General features: G+C 39.8%; 1 protein-coding gene across 1 annotated transcript in view; it reads left to right on the plus strand.

Moving 5' to 3' along the window:
- CEP112 (centrosomal protein 112) overlaps positions 1-17,149 on the plus strand; it is a 307,227-nt gene that overhangs the window by 113,133 nt on the left and 176,945 nt on the right. Inside the window, 1 exon segment of the mRNA XM_090290788.1 lies at positions 3,099-3,206. Within this exon segment, the coding sequence (XP_090146914.1) occupies positions 3,099-3,206 (108 nt within the window).

The following is a 17,149-nucleotide window of genomic DNA, read 5'->3' on the forward strand; positions in this document are numbered from 1 at the left end:
TTTAAGATGTGGATACTTGGGTTTTCTTTAACATGTAGCTAAAGTAGCCTGAGGCACTGTATCAGGAAAATTCAGCACCCTTTTTAAAATCTCTTTCTTACTGCTTTGAACACTAACAATTCACAGAAATACACCCAAGCCTTTATCTGCTCCTAATTTGACCACCAAGTTTTACTCTGAGGTTTTTGGAAGCCAGAATTACACAATAAAGGAATGTGGTTGTTTTTTTCTTTTTTTAAAACACTTGAAGTTGAATGGAATATGGAATGATGTGTGATGAAACAGAATCTTTTGTATCTTTGGCAACTGAGAACTCTGGGCCTATACAAACTAAGTATTTTATAAGAATTGTTTTCTATTTTTGTTAAATTGTGGAATAAGAATGGAGTGGGGTTTTGCCTTCTCGGTCAGTATAATATAAAATAACATCTGTTTCAGTGTCTTACAGTATCAGTTATTATTTATTTTGACTTTTTCTTAATGTTTAGGTATAAAAGGTCTTTTCATGTGCTTTAAATTGTTTGCTATTTTAATTATAGAAGGTAATTCTTCTTTGATAGAAAATATTCTATTTTACAAGCTTTGAGTATATAAAGTTCTTAATTTTTATTTTAACTATTTAATACTTGAAAGATTTAAATATTTATTTTAATATTTGATCTGTGCTAAAGAAAAATAAGAACCAAAAATTAATTTCATGTAAAGATCTCTCTAAAAAGTCCTAAGTAAACATATCTTTCTACCTTGATTTATCTTGTTTGCTTCTGAGTGCCCTTTCATTCATCCTTAAGAACTGAATCCTTATTTATTCTGCATACCAAGGCAATTAGTTAATAATTAAGATACTCAAGAAAGAATTATGTCATGGGTCCCTTTATTTGGAAGCTCAAGATCTAAATGAATAAACAGCTCAAACATTTGAAGAACTTCAGTGCTGCAGAGAAAAACACAATGTCCTCGAAAAATAGGGAAAAAGAAGACATATCAGTCAGTTGGTAGGATTAAAGAACACGTCAGAGGGGAGAGGAGACTTCAGTCAGCCTTGAAGACTGATGACTGTTTGGATGAGGAAAAACATGAAGGGCCTTCCTGATGGTGGGAGAGTCAGGAGTAGCCATGGGCTTGTTTGGGAAATGCCAAGGATATTGGAGCATAGGGAGTGTAGATTGCTAAGGACAAATTAAGGAGCCACCTGCTTGAGGTTTAATGTGAAAAGCATTAGGAGATCCTTGAAGCCCACTCCCTGGGTTAGAGGCAAATGAAAACAGTGGCCTTGAGTGCGTGCTTCCTTTAATAATTTCTTAGTAAATTTATTTTTGACTACAATATTCATTACCTGTGGACCAATAATTTAGAATTTTGTTGAATTGGCAAGCTAATAATATTATCAGTGTTGCTATCTTTGATATTTACAAGGAAATACTTCGATGCTAAATATAATGCCATAATCTAGATACTCCAGAGTTCTTAAAGTGGTGGTGTACAGCGGTGGTGTGGGGGCGGGTAACAGCTATTCTGTCCTCATCCAGTGAAACCGGCTACTTCTCACTGAACATCCTCATGCGTAGAACCTTAAAGTTTAATCATGCTGAATAAATACATTTGAATGTTTTTTTCCAAATGTAACATGAGAAATTGTGAAGGAAGCATTTTCACAGTTCATTTCCCCTAATCACTTCTTTCTAATTTTTGAAAAAGGAGTTATGTGAATATCTGGCAGGGACGTGGAGTCTAGACTCTAAGGTGAGAGCATTTCTGGCATGCAGTCGGCCTAGCACGGAGGCAGGTGTGCTGGGGAGGTGGTGATGGGGCACAGAGTGGAGCAGAGATGAGCTGAAAGAGAGACCTGGGATTGGCTCGTGTGAGGCCTCAAAGACTGTCGTAGAGTCTTTGACTTTGACTTTTTATAATGGCTCTACTGAGATGTAATTCACATACCCACAGTTCACTCACTGTAGGCGTACCATTCAATGGCTTTTAATATATTCACAGAATTGTGCTACTGTCACCGTGATTATAGATTTTATCACCCCTCAAAGAAAGGTCATACCCGTAAACAGTCACCTCTTACCCCCCACTAATCTATTCGGTTTCTGTGGATTTGCCTATTCTGGAAATTTAATATGAATGGAATTATACAATACATGGTCTTTTCTGACTGCCTTCTTTCACTTAGCATCATGTTTTCATCCATGTTGTGGCAGGTATTGGTCCTCCATTTCTTTTTATGGCTGAATAATTGTATGGCTACACCACATTCTGTCTATCCATTCATAATTGATAGGTATTTGGGTTGATTCTTCCTTTTTGCAATTATGAATAATGCTGCTCTGAACATGTGATATAAGTTTTTGTGGGGACGTATGTTTTTGTTTCTCACTTGGGAGTGGAATTCCTGGTTCATATGGTAGCTCTCTGTTTAACCTTTTGAGGAACTGCCACACTCTTCCAAAGTGGCTACATCATTTTACATTCCCCCCAGCAGTATGAGCATCCTTATTTCTCCACATCCTCATCAATACTTGTTATTATCAAGTTATTGATAATTGTTATTTTTGACTGTAGCCATTTGTGTGGGTACAAAGTGGTTTGTCATTGTTTTATTTTGAAATTGCCTAGTAAAAGTGATATTGATCATATTTTCATATACTTACATGTTGGCCATTTGCATATCTAGAATGTCTTTTCAGTTCCTTTTTCCATTTTAAAATTGGGTTTAATTGCTCATTTATTATGAGTGGTAATAGTTCTTCATATATTTTAGATACAAGTTCCTTACCAGGTATGTGGTTTGCAAATATTTTCTCCCATTCAGCACATATTGAGAACATAATAAAACTTTGTTGAATAGCATTTGAATATTCAGAGTTATATTTCCATTACAATGTTTTAATAATTATATATTAATTTTTATATGTTAATTTTTAACTTTCCTCACTTAAACTGTTAAAATATATCAAAATAACTAACGTATCTTTTATTTTATCATCTTTAAATTCATCATATGATTGGTGAGGTGTTTAAAATTTTAGTGAATGGACAAAAACAGAATATAATTTTTTGTTTAAAAATTTGATATTTGATTTTTAATTTTATAGATGGAAAAAGTGGAAGCAGATCTAACTAGATCCAAGTCTCTTCGTGAGAAACAATCAAAGGAGTTTTTGTGGCAGATGGAGGATGTCAGGCAACGACATGAGCAGCAGGTAGGTTTTTCATTTTGGTGATGCCATTTAATTTTTGATTCATGTATAACCTCTGTCACAAAATACCTGCACAATGAAAATGTTACTAGAACATTATTACCAATCTATTTGCAATATTTAAAATATTTGTTTCCATAAAATCAAAAGAGAATTTTAACTCTCCACAGATGTGTATTCTGACAGTTTTTTAAATCTGAATGTTTAATTGAAGAATTTATTGTGATTCTTGAGTTCTATTCCTGTCAGAGCACCAGTTAGACTTGTTCATTTATTTAAGAAATAGTTCTGAGTACCTACTATGTACCAGATACTGCTCCCTACCCTGGGCAGAGAAATAAGCAGGACCAACAAGGTTCCTTTTCTCAGGAAGTTCCATTTTGATGGGCAGCTAGCCCTTAAACAAAGAAGGAAGTAATTTCAAAGAGTGACGACGGGCAAAGAAAAGAGGGTGTGTCCACAGACCTTGCCGCGTGGAGAGTGGGAAGGGGGTGGCAGCATTGGTAGGGGCCGGGGAAGCCCTGGCCGCTGCGACCTTGGTGCTGAGAATGCCCAACGCCGGGCAGGAGCCCACCAGGAGGTCTCTGGAGGAGTCATAGTCCAGACCAGGAGAAGAACAAGTTCCCAGCTCCTGAGATGAGAGCAAGCTGGGAGTGTTTGAGGAACAAAAACGGCAATAAAGGCTGGCTGTGCAGGAGTGCAGGGAGGGTCCCTGCCGAGGAGCCGGGGCAGAGCTAGGACAGGACGAGGCCGCAGGGGCAGCACAGCGAGTGCGGATTTCCTCTGTGTCTGTCGTTCATTAATAAAAAAGGTTGTCGTTTCGTCTTCTGAGAAGTGCATTCCCGCCCATTCTTGGCATGTTTAAGGTGGCTGTTAATTTTTACTTGTTTGTCTAATTCGTTTGCCTCGTTTCCTTAACATCTGAAAAAATGTATATTAGCTTAGTCACTTAGTTAAGAAAATTTTTTCTGAAGACAATATTTGACCCTTTTTAGTTTGGAAGCCTGAATATTTTCGTTATTATATTTTCATCCCTTATTAAGTGGGTTTTACCTCTAAAACTAATGAACCCGTTGTGATTACTGAATTTTATTCCCTCTCCTAAGTGACAGCAAGTAGTGGATCGCTTGAGTTCCATGAAAAGGAAGTCTGATCTGAGATGTGACCTTACAGTGTTTGTGTTAGTGTTTTAATCTTAAAATGTTAGCAAAAATACCTGAGTCGTTCTCACAGGAATAATAGTTACAAAGACAAAGGCTTACATACTGGCCCTTCTTTGTGATTTGCATTATCTGAATTATATAATAAATGAACTGAGCAACCAATCATGTAGAAACATCTTCGGCCTTGGTGTCGATAAAACATTCAAATTAGAATTGACAATAATGTATCATCTAAAGTGAGCAGAAGTCTAGTAACATTGGTCTATTCACATACTGCCAATGGCGTCATAAATCCATGCAGCCCTTTTGGAAGGGTTTTGGTAGTATCTCACAAGCGTCGTAAGAAATGTTTACACCGTCTGGCCCAATTATCCTTAACCTTGAAAATCAGACAGAACTATTGAAACAATGATGTTAATTATTTGTCAAGTGATGGAGTCATGGTTGACTGTATTCTACACCCTACACTTCCCATGTTCTGAAGGTGGCGTTCTCCTTTTTAAGGAGACAGTCACTCTGTAAGTGGGAAAATAAATGCAAATGTAAATCCATTTGAAAGAATGTTAAGCATCAGAGGCTTTTCTCGGAATGATAGATTTAAAAATCTACCGGATTTTTGTCTTTCATTGTCTCGGTCAAAAAATACCTAATAAGGAAAATTGATTAATTCTTTAAAGAATTGATACTACTACTGAAAATCATACCCCGTTTCCTCAGTTTTTCTCCGTTTATTTTCATGGAAAAGAGAGAAATGATGTAAGCGTTATATAGATCTACAGCAGAAGTTTTACAAAACCCGCCCAGGGAGGTCTCAGGTCGGTGCAGGGTTCACCCATTGTTATCCTTCCCGTGTCTGTGGGCCTGTTCATCAGAATCGATGCCGAGAGGGAAGACTCCAGGCAGTGACTCGCTTGAAAAAGATAAAGGCAGGAATGTGAGTGAGTTGGTTTTAGGAGAATATGTATCAATATGATAATAATACATAAATTTTAAAAACGTTTTTTTTTTTTTTCCAGCAGAAAATTCTATTAACTGGAACAGTATTCCCCCTGATGTTAAGGTTTATTTATTTATTTACTTATTTTACTGTGAAAATTCATTCAGGAGAAAGGAGAGGCGTGTGGTCGCGGTCCCTACAAGCCAGAACGCGTCCCTTAAAAATGAAGCTGGTGAAACTAAGCACATCTCCTCCTTTTGAACGGGGCGGCCAGGCTGGTGGGTGAGGCGAGAGGAGTAGATGTGATATTTTGGGATTTCGCCGAGCCACCTAACCAGGCCCTCCATGAAGGAAACACGGGAAAACATGGTTTAGATATTGGTACATTTATGGGGTTACATGACCATGGGCCCGTCCCAGATCCCGGGGCTCCCTCTCTGTGCGCTGGCCTGGCCAGGCCCTCAGCACCCACCCCCACCCCTACCCCCACACCCCCACCCCCACCCCCGTCTCCGGGCAGATGGAGCCACTCCGGTTCCCCCGGGTTCCCCCGCGGGCTTGCTCACTCCGTCCGCCCGCCTTTTCAGTGGCCGTCCCAGCGCCAGTGTGACAGCGTTTCTGTGCTTTTGTCTTACTTTTCTCTCATGGATAAACATCTTAGATGTTAGAATCATAAATGGTGATGGCCTTTCACACTGGGGGATAGTTAGATGCTGATCACCCCGGCTTCTCAAACTGGGGCGGGGGGTCCCCTGGGGTAGTGAGCCAGGGCCTGGTGTGTGCGAAGCTGCGTCCCTGTTTCCCCGGAGGGTTGGATTCACGTGATTACTTGTGGGAAAGCAAATAGTTTTACTATTGAGGTAACATTTATTTTAAAACAAACATAGACTTTCCTGTTTTGTAAAATGCACAGTTCTCATGAATTTTTAAGATAAAATAGGGCATTTCAAAGAAACTTCCAGCTTGTCCTCCTATCCCCCAGGGGGGAACTATTCATTTCACTGCTGCTAGGGGTACTTTGGTGGAAAATTTTTAGAAGCAGTTATCCGGTTTAATCTTCACATTTTATAATGAGGAAATAGACATTCAGAGAAATGAATGACTTGTGCCTCCTGGGCCCAGTTTCCTTATTCAATTTTAATTTTTGAGCCCGTCCATATAGAAAGCATCATGCCAGGGACTGTAACGAAGAGAAGAAAAAGCCAAGTGGTATTTTAAAATATCTTAGCCAAAATGCAGGCATAAAATGTGCAGATGTGGAGACAAAAACATCAAACACATGGGATAAACACTCACACAAATATCCTGTAAAGCCCAAGCTTTCATCAAGATTTCCTGTTTCTTCCCTGTATAACCCGTTGGAACAAAAAGACAATTCTAATTGTCTTTTCACAAACCTCATTCAAGTTGGAGGCAAACAACAAAGCAGGCATGCTAGGATTTCCTGAGCCATGGAGCGTTTTTTTGTGTTTTGTTTTTGGCAATTCCATCATAATTTTAGATTTTCTATCTTCTCTTTTCACTCCGGAGCCTTTAAAGGGAAATGTATTTCAACAGATAAACAAGTGGTGAAATTCTCCTGAATGAATAAATAGTTATTGTTGATTATAAAAAACACTGAAGGGCCAACCCCTTACATGTTACCATCATTTGAAACTTAAAATATTTTGGCAGCCAAGAAAGTAGTAAAGAGAAGACAGAAATTATAGAAGCTAGGCAAGTGGGAAATTTGAGGATCAGTTCCGATATTTAAAAAGCAGATAGCATGAAATTCCCAATTTTTCCTCTGTAAATATTTTAGTTTTTCGTTATCTAGACTTTTAAGGTAAGATAACCTAACAACATAGGCCTCTTTCAAATTAGACTGCTTAGCCTACACTGGAACAGATATAGCAGAAAGGTAGAGACAGGAAATGGAGGGAAGGTGGAGGTGCTGGCAGTGGAGGGGCGGGGCAGGCCCATGTGGTCACTAGGGAGAGGCTCTGTAGTAGCAGCACAAGGACGTTCTCATTCCTGGAGGATTGTCTCTGTGAGATAGGAGGCCAGATCATTTGCTGAGACTGGAGGAATTGCACGGACAGGAGAGCTGGTGAAGGGGGGGCGGGGATGCAGTCATTTTGGTGATGGCATGACCAATCTGACTAGAAAAAGTTGCTAAAAATTATTTTTTGGACTGGAGGTCACAGATTAGGTTCATAACCATGAATTTGTGGGTCCTCCTCAAGGCTCTTCGAAATGAATTTGCAGGCGGGTCACTGATTTCTGCATCTAGTATGTGCTCCTGTTCCCCTTCATCTTGCTGTACTTGCTCTCCTTCTAATACCCTCTGTGAGTCTTTTGGCTTGGCTTTCCTTTTCCAGTTTGTCATAAATAACTTGGGAGCTTCAGCTGCCTATCAGCTCTTGGCTCCTCTGTGGTGATCAAGAGAAATACAACTTCTGATCCAATGATGCTCGAAGTCTTTCAAATTATTCTTTCTCTAACCAGCTAATGCAGGGAATGCAGCCCTACTACAGGCACAGGGGCCCGTTTGGCCACCAGATCAGGGACCTGGGCTATGAAGTTACAGAGCCTGGGCCCATGGGGCTGGGCCCAGTGCTGGGAAGCCTGTGTTCCCCGAACGGGCATTGCCAGAGAAAGTGTGGTAGGGGCCGCAGTTCTGCAACTTCTATAGACTGCGGGGTGGAGTTAAGATTTTATTCTGAGCACTAAGGGAAGTTAGTGCGCTTTTGCGCAAGGGCTGGTTTACACCTTAAGAAGATCTGTGTAGCTGCTACGTAGGCCTTGGCTGTAGTGCAGGCAGGAGAGGAGGCAGGAGGCTGGTGAGGAAGCATTGCACCAGTCTGGCGAGGGGCGGCTGCGGTGTGGACCAGCGCGGGCGGGGTGGGCGCATGGCAGAGGGTCAGGCTTGGGATATATTCTGCAGGCAGGACTGCTTTTGTTTAGTTCTAGGGCACAGCTGTCATTTAATAATTGGCAAGTGTTGTTAATATTGGTATCGTCGATCATCATGATCACATTGTCATTTTTACTTGTAAATTACAGAAACAAAGTATTAACTGTGCCGAGGATATGATCCGTGAATGTATTATAAATCAGAGTTATATATGGATTTATGTATATAATGGATGTGAAATAGAGTGGGAGGGAAAGAGGGGAACTCACACGACTCACAGGTTTACCGACCACGTGAATGGTGGTGACAGAAGTTGATAAAAAGAAAGCAAGTGCCAGGACTGAGCCCAGGGGCACACCAGCCAGAGAGACGGGGAAGGTGGAGGAAGCAGCAGGAGGACGGAGGAGACGCAGTGGGTGAGGCCGAAGGAAAAACAAAGGCATTATTTCCCATAAGCCACGTGCAGCAAGTGTGTTCAGGAAGGAGGTGGCACATCCCAGTTCCGGGTGTTGCCGAGAGGGAACGTTGGATGGAAGTTAAGAGCTGACCGCTGGATTGGGCAAGGTCTTTAGCTGCCTCCGCAAGACCAGTTCCAGAAGAATGTGAGACTGGAAGCCCGCGTGATGTGGGTGAAGAGAGCATGGGACGCGAGCAACAATTTGGAGGAATTTTGAAAGGAAGGGGAGCAGAAAAAATGGGATGGTAGGTAGAGGGGTAGGTCTCAAGGGAAAGTTTTAAAAAATAAGATACAGTAAAAACATGTTTGTTTGCTGATGAAAACGATCCAGTGGAGAAGAACCAGTGCTGGTGCTGCGGAGAGTCATGGGTAATGATGGGACCAACGTGCTGAACTTGGCAAGGGGGGCGGGAACCCTGGGCAAACGGAAGGATGCTCGTTAGGCTGCAGCAAGGCCGGCCAGCCGCCGGTGCCATCGGAGGGCAGGGACTGCGCAGGCGGAGAAGCCAGCCTGGTGGTGAGGAAGGTGGGGGCGTTCTCTTCCAGCCCCTTCAGCTTCTGCTTATTGCCTGCGCCGGAACGCCTCCTGTTCCGTTCAGGATTGTGAACAATTGTGAAGCATTGCAGCAGGTGATGTCAGAAAAGTAAAAAGGAAGTAAAGGCATAATCCATATGTTGGAGGAGTTTATAACCAGGTTGATGTGTTTGTCCTTCCAAATTCCATACTAGCTAGGAAACGTGGATGACTTTTCTATTTCATACTCATTCAACAGCAGTGATGTACTAGGTTAAGACAAACTGAATGTGTTTTAGAGAAACAGACCTAAAGTAAAAGAAATTAAAATTAAAATATGCAGTTAAGACACATTTTTACCAAAAACGTTGAACTCTGTCTGAGAGGGCGTCTTTTAATTCAGGAATTTTCTCAATTTGAGTGGCATGAGTGAACCATCATTAAACCGAGAGGAAAAAACTTCTTGAAGCATTTGACTCTCTGAATCCTTCCTGGGTGTTTTAATTGAGATCTGGCAGATAAAAACCCAGAAAATGTAGCAAATTTTTCAAAAAGTTTTAAAAGCTCGGGGTGATAATTGTCACGCATCACCTTCAGGTGTGGCCTAAGTGTTTTGAAGTGTTAAATGGGGAAGGAAGCCACGGAGAAGAGTACCGGCTTTCAGTGCAGCCTTCGCCCCTCAGCTCTCCTGCAGAACCCTGGTGGCGCCCCCCCGAGCGCCCTGAGCTCTGAGGCCCCAGCGGGGGTTTGCCCCTGGCTGCTGATGGTTGACTAGAGAGGAAAAGGCACGGAGGAGCAGTATATGCTGGCAGGCCCTTGTTCCACCTCTAATAGCAGTTAGCACGGTAATATCAAACTTCTAAATGAAGAGAACTTGTGTGACTAAAGCGACTGCTGATGGACAGATGTCATGGATGGCTCTTTGTGTCGCAGCAAACGTCTAATCCTGGAGCCATGTGGCCACCCACAGATGACAAATTCTATTTCTGCTCTTGACGTACTGCTAACTCCCCCCCCCACCTTTTTTTGTGCCATTTTTTATTAAGAAGTTGTTCGAAAACTTCAAACCGTACTATGGTATTTTCTGTGCTAACATGTATTTTTCCTCTGACTCCAAAGTCTCAAAGCAGATTGCATATGTCCCTAAGTTTATCTTTAAGGGAGTCTTTATCTCTCATGAAATGTAATGCCCAATAGCACATTTTACTTCATACAACTGCAATTTGAAAAAAAAAGATTCCCCCATCTTTTAGTAAGGCCACAAAAATCGGTCAGGTGAAATGGTGCTAACTTTGCAATCGAGTCTGTTCCACTAGAGCTAAATTTCTGGAGCGCTAGAGAATTTGGTAACATTTCAAATGTGCTGTTTTGCAAAAGCAAGTGGGAAAGTGCTCAGAGGCATGACCTGATTATGTAAGTCTGTATCTCTTAAGTGGGAAGGCTAGTGTAGGACGCACTTGACTTTTGGTATGGATCTAAACACCATGAGTCGTATGACCGATACTAAAGTAGCACTAAATTTCACAAGAAGCAAAACCTGTTCCCAGGGAACCCTTGAATGGGATGATATGGCAGTGTTATCTGGCAAGCCGTATAGGAAAGTTCTCGTCTTTCAGTGGCTAACACTTTAAGTGCCCTTGAACTGTTACTAGTCTGATGTATATAATTGTTCACAATATTGAACTGATCTTCATCTCTCTTTTAAAAGTGTAGCATGTTTACAATAGTTTATGATTTTACTAGGTAGTGATCTTCCCTACTAGCCTAGTCACATTGATCCAAGGTGAAGTTGCCAGAGCTGCCTTGACATAGTATTGAGGAAGAGGTCAAAATCCTCAGGAGAAACAGGATATTAGAATGATTTTGTTACTTTGGACTGGGGGCAGCTAGACAATACTGCCTTCACTAAGGTGCCGAGCAATGCACTGTTGGTGGGGACACCAGTATCACTGAATAGCTGTGTGGCAGCTTCCTCTATACGCCAGGGCCGTACCGTAGGAGGGGCTGCTATGGCACCGCGCCACCTCCTTTCGGTTGGCTGGTGCAGCTCCAAAATGGCAGATGGAAGGTTAGGCTGGTGTCTTGCTCTTCAGGGATCTGTAGTGATAACGAATACAGCGTGGCGTTCTGACAGATAAGATAGAGGCCAATGAGAGTACTGATTGTACAACATGAAGAGCAAAGTCAAGAGCTGACAAGTGAACTTTTAACAGTTCTCCACTTCTTTGGAAAACCATGGTCCCTCAGGTCTCCAGATCTAAGTTCACAGTTCACAGACCCAAATCCCCTGTGTTTGAAGGGAGACCTTGTCACTTGATAAAGATATTCCCCCAAAGGATGCTATTGCCATTTGACATGGTAACCTTACACGATGAAGAAAGCAAAAATTCTGCCAAAATCTTATCTTTTAGAAAGGACTATTGTTAATCTCATAGAGCATCATTTTGGAAATTTCTATGATGGAGAGAGAAATAAATAAAAGGATAATATTTAGAAACAATTTTTTTAGAGACAGGATCATGCTATATTTGCCACTTATTAAAATATTTAACTTTATATGAAATCAATTTAAGTAAAGAAATGAACTGAAGAAATTTCTGAAATTTAGAAAATGTTTCTTTACTATATGTGAGATTATTTCCTAGCATAGTAAGAAATAGAGATTAAAAATACATTGAGGTTAAAGTCATTTTCAGATTTTATGGTTCAATTTTGAGAGCATTAGTTCACGCCATACTAAAAAAAAAATTAACATGCTCACACTTTCTTCCACCCACCCCTACCATTCTAGTTTCTCAATTATAGTATTATTTATACATTGTGGAAGTTTGTAGCATTTACACTTTGTTCTATAACTATCATTCTCAGAGTCATATAGAGTTAGTTGTTTGTTTGTTTTTTAACTTAAATCACTTATATGCCCACCACAAGGACTTTTAGCGCATCTCCATATCTGAGTTCTTTATTTTGATCCATCTGTTGACTAGTAAGATACCATCATTAGTTGTTTTGTTAAGAAGGGCATATTATTGTTGTATTCAGTGCACTTTTGCATGATTGAGAATCACTATATTTTTGAAGGATAGCTTGGCTGGGAATAAAATTTTCGCGTCATCGTTTTTTTCCTCCAAAGCTTTGTGCACATTGTTCCACTGCCTTCTGGCGACTAGTTGTTGTTCTTAATACAGATTCTTCAGTTATCTGCTGGTTGCCCGAATTTCCTCAAGTGTTTTTTTTGTTTGTTTTCAAGGGTAGTTTGGGTATTCTTTGAGATTTTCCATGTTTGAGTTAATTTGAGTTTATATTAGTCTTGAGTCATTCTCTTCCTCAATCTGAATGGCTTTTTGTTGGTATACAGTGTACCCCTTTGATACACACATCCATCCCTTCATTTTAGAGAGTTTAGTTGATATCATATCTACGTATTCATGGATTTTGTTTTTATATTTTTTCTCTACATTATCTTCTCTTTGTCTCCATGGGTCTTTACTAGGATTATCTCTTTTGTCTATGTCAGTGATCACATTTGCAGCATGTTTATTCAGCTTATTGTTGTCTCTACTTTTGAATTAATTTTGTGATGGAGTTATTTTAATCCTTGGTTTGTTTTATCTTTTTGTCTTGGAGGTCTCTTTCATTGCACTTGTATTCTTAGTAAGTTATTTTTTCACTATAATTGTTTCTGATTTTTAAGATACGTTTTCCTCCTCTCCAGAATGGTTGGCCAGCCTCCCTCCTTTCTTCCCTGTGTGTTCAATTAATTTTTTTCTGATATCATAAATTTACAGTTGTCCAGATACTTTTTCCTTCATCTTGCTTGGGCTTAATGTGGACAGCTCTGTCCAAATCTACTTTTTTTTTTTTTTTTTTGGTATAATATGCATGAATTCTCTTTGATTCTTTTTCTGTCTTTATTTTCAGCTTGTTTTCCTCTGAGTTTCAGAGGCATAGGGATTTTGTTGCATTTACTTTACTTTTTTTTTTTTTTTTTACCTTTTAAACCTTTATTGTATTTTTCTATGCATTTACTCTTCTATAGCTTGAGATTATGATAAAGATGGAGGAGAACTTAATCGGAGCTCTGAGCAACTTTTGTTAGAGGAACTGATACCTGCTCTTTTAATATTTTACTAATGTCCCGCACCAGGATTTTACTCTATATTGGAGGTTTTTTCTTTTTTGTGGGAGCTTGGAAGCCCATGATTCTATGAGGAAAAATAAGCTGCAGCTTTCCACTTTCCCAGCGTCATTCATCTTGTCCGGCAGCCATTTCTGTCCCCTGCGGTCACCCTCCCACCCCGCCCCGGCACAACAGGCAAAGGGACTGGTGATCTGCAGTCTGTTTCTCTAAACTAGGGTATTAGAGAATATTCTCCGGCATTATTTTATCTTAGCGGTTCTACCTCTGGGGATGGGGATAGAGTAGTAGGGCTCACCGAACCATGTCAGAATCTTCTCTTCTTTCCTCAACTACTGTCTTTGGAAACTTAAGGCCAAGATGATAATCCTCTTTCCTTGTTGGATTGCTGCCAGCGAATGTTCTCTTGTTTTATGTTTAACATTTTTTTTTTTTACAATTTTTAGCTTCCCCTGCTATCTTCACCTGGGAGTTCCAGTGTCAGGGGTGTCCAGTATGAGGCATAGGAGGCCTGGGACTAGAGTTAGTTCCTTATTTCTAAAACCAGTCCAGCAATAGGGTAGTGGCTGATTGTCAGAGTGTTATAATCAGATTCCTGATTAAGATTAATGTTGTAGTAGGTAGCCTCTAAATCACCCCAACTCTTCAGCTTTCATATTTATATTCACTAGGTCTTTAATCCATTATACCAAGGCTTGTAGGATATAGATTTTATAGTTTGGTTACACTTGACATTATTTTAATTAGTATTTGTCACCAGATTTCTCCTCTTTAATGTGTTAGGTGCATTCTAGCACTTCTGTAATTTATGTTTCCAGTTTGAGAATTTTTGACATTGAGGTATGTTCTTGGGTATGTGTTGGTCTTTTATGTGTTGTGTACTGAGAAGTAATAACTTATTTCATTCCCTTTGTCTTTTCCCGTGTAAGATTATTAAGAGTCGTTCAGGCCATATTTGTTAGCACTGACTTTACTGTAAAACAATAACCACGACTTAAATATATATTCCCAGACCCGCAGAAACTTGGATATCTAGCAGTTCCTCCTCGGTCTCTCTCAGGGCCTGGGATGTGCTCCTGCCCTTGGACACTTCTGTGGAGCCTCAGTTGTAATGAGAACATCGCCATCATCAGACTGTGAAAGGACTGAGTCTGAGATAGAGAGCTCTGCTTGCAGGGATTTCAGAACCCCAAAACCGCTCTTGAATTTCATTTTCAGAGTGTGGAATAGGTAGTAGGTGGAGCAGGCCACTTATCTATCTTCCGTTTTGACCTACAAAAATGGCAATTGCATGTGAGTCAACCTAGTAGTTTCTAGGCAATAAAGCCATTTTCTCACTCAAACCGCAACAATAGAGCCATCAAGCTCAGTATCTCAAGGGGCTACTACATGCTACCAGATGCTTGCAGGTGAGGGCTAATCACTTTCCTTGCTCCTGGAAGACATGCCAGTCTGCTTTAGTACCTGTAGAGTGGGCACTACAGGTATAGTTACCTGGCCCACAGCTCAGTGCTTTGGGATTAGGGAACTTGAAGCTTTCCTTCTATATTGCAAGGCTATCTTTAGCTAGCCTTAATTAAGCAGATTTCTCCGTGATTGTGCATCCTGTTTCCCCTGTCCAGAAAGTATCCAGCCACATACTTTGAAAAATAGAGATGTTTATTGAAAAAGATACAAGATATAAGAAACATTGTACCTAGCACAATGATGTCATAGTCCCTGTCAAAGTAGGTACCTTGGAACGTCACACAGTTCTCCCAATCATATTTTCCTGAATCTCATCAACAGTGTGAAATCTCTTCCCTTTCAAAGGTGATTTTTTTGGGAAAAGCCAGAAGTCACAGGGCACCAAATCTGGGCTATAGGGAAGCTAAGTCACCTGGGTGATTTGATGTTTCTCAAAAAACTCTGCACGAGACGTGATACGTGAGTGGGCACATTGTCATGATGAAGCTGCCAATCACCAGTTGCCCATAGCTGCGGCCTTCTGAATCGTATGAATAGTTTCCGTGGAGGAACATTCAGGCTTAATGCAAAATCTGATGCAGATTCATTGCTCTACACGCTTGGTCATTTTGAGTGTAACAGCCACACACACAGTACACATGCTCACTCAACAGCGTGTACCACCCCTACTGACTAGTACAGTGAAGTCATCATTGTTCACACATGCGCATTCCAGTCCACTGTCTTCGGGTGCCTGGTTACATGGAATCATGCAAACCATTCTCATTATATTAACAATGATTGGGCTTTTTCCAGACAGACCCTATAATGTAGGTTTTGGACCACCTTGATTTAGAGACCACATTGACCACTCAACATGCATCCTAGTGGATGCTGTCTACTTTTACATCCTCTAAATTTTTCATGATTCACCATCTCTTGGTCACAATTAACTTCATTATAAATTATTGTCCATCAACCAAAGTATCTAGTAGTCCAGTGTAAGGAGGATATGCTACTTCCTGTTTACCTTTGATATGTGACCATAACTAAAGGACCAAACTAGAAAATCCCAGAATTCTTTTAACATTTATGTATATAAAAGGGGCCAGGAACAAGTAACATCTTAAATTTAAACATAGATCCACTTTCATGATGGCCTTTGTGATTATGAATCCATCATCAGATGTTTCTAGGACATTTGGGTTTTTCTCCTGGACTCTGCTATTTATCAGGAGAAGACACACCTAGGCAAAGACCAGAAAGGGCTCATAACATCCAGCTGTGTTGGATCAAGCAGACAAGCCTAAACTATTTCACTTTAAAAGATTCTAGCAACCTTGGGATTTTTTAAGTCAATTAGCATCACTGAGCAACAGGCTCTGACAGAACAATGAACTAATGATAGTTTATGAACATCTATGTTTAGACTTGAAATTTCATTATCTATTTCATTTGTTCCTGATCTGATAGGATGAGTAAACTTAGATTTGACGATGGGCGGGGTCATTGGTTAATCTATCAGAAAGAACTCTTCCAATGACCCAGAGAAAGTTACTCTGAACATGCGTTATTCCCAGAGCCTAGAGTGAAGTGGCACCATTACTAATGACTTCACAGTGACTTCTGGTCACCAGTCTTTTCTAGGGGAAAAAAAAATCTGTGAATATTCTGCCTTAATTACAGATCAGTTGGATACATTTCCCTAGACTATTATAAAATATTTTGCTTTCTATCCATTTTAAATCACACCCATTCTCCCAGTTTTGAGATTTTAGTGGAACTTTCTACCTCCTCCTGTTTCCTTCCAGTATGTTATATACTTGAATGATTTTCAGTAAAATTTTAAACTTTGTTATAATGATGCTTGATAGCATAACAATGAGTAGAAATGATAATATGTCTAAGAGCTAAAGATATTCTAACTCAATAATTCATACAGTTGGCTGCTTGAAAAAAATGCAGTAATATCAATAAATTTTTAAATTCTCTCTTTTGTTAGGATTAACATTGTGGTTGTATGAACCACAGAATAAAACATGTACATTTATTTTAAATAATCAAAGAAAACTTTTCTTTACTACTTTATATAGTGTTTAAGGAGAAAATTGTTATATTGTTTTTTCCTATATATTGCCAATAGTAGACTATTATAGAAGAAAGATACCTACATTTTAAATAAACATGAATTCACTAGAATGTATATTTATTCTCAGATGCAAAATAAATTTTTTCATATTTTATACATTATTTTGTCTGGTAAGCATATATATGCAAGAGTTAGTATACTACTCTTTCTTCTAAATAGTATAATAAATATATGTGTTCAGAAATTTATTGTTGATTTCCCAGTTCTGTAAGAAAAAATCACAAATCACAATAAGAAAAAAATTTT

The sequence above is a fragment of the Furipterus horrens genome, unplaced genomic scaffold (genome assembly GCF_987537825.1).
Source record: "Furipterus horrens unplaced genomic scaffold, mFurHor1.1.pri manual_scaffold_11, whole genome shotgun sequence".
Taxonomy (NCBI): domain Eukaryota; kingdom Metazoa; phylum Chordata; class Mammalia; order Chiroptera; family Furipteridae; genus Furipterus; species Furipterus horrens.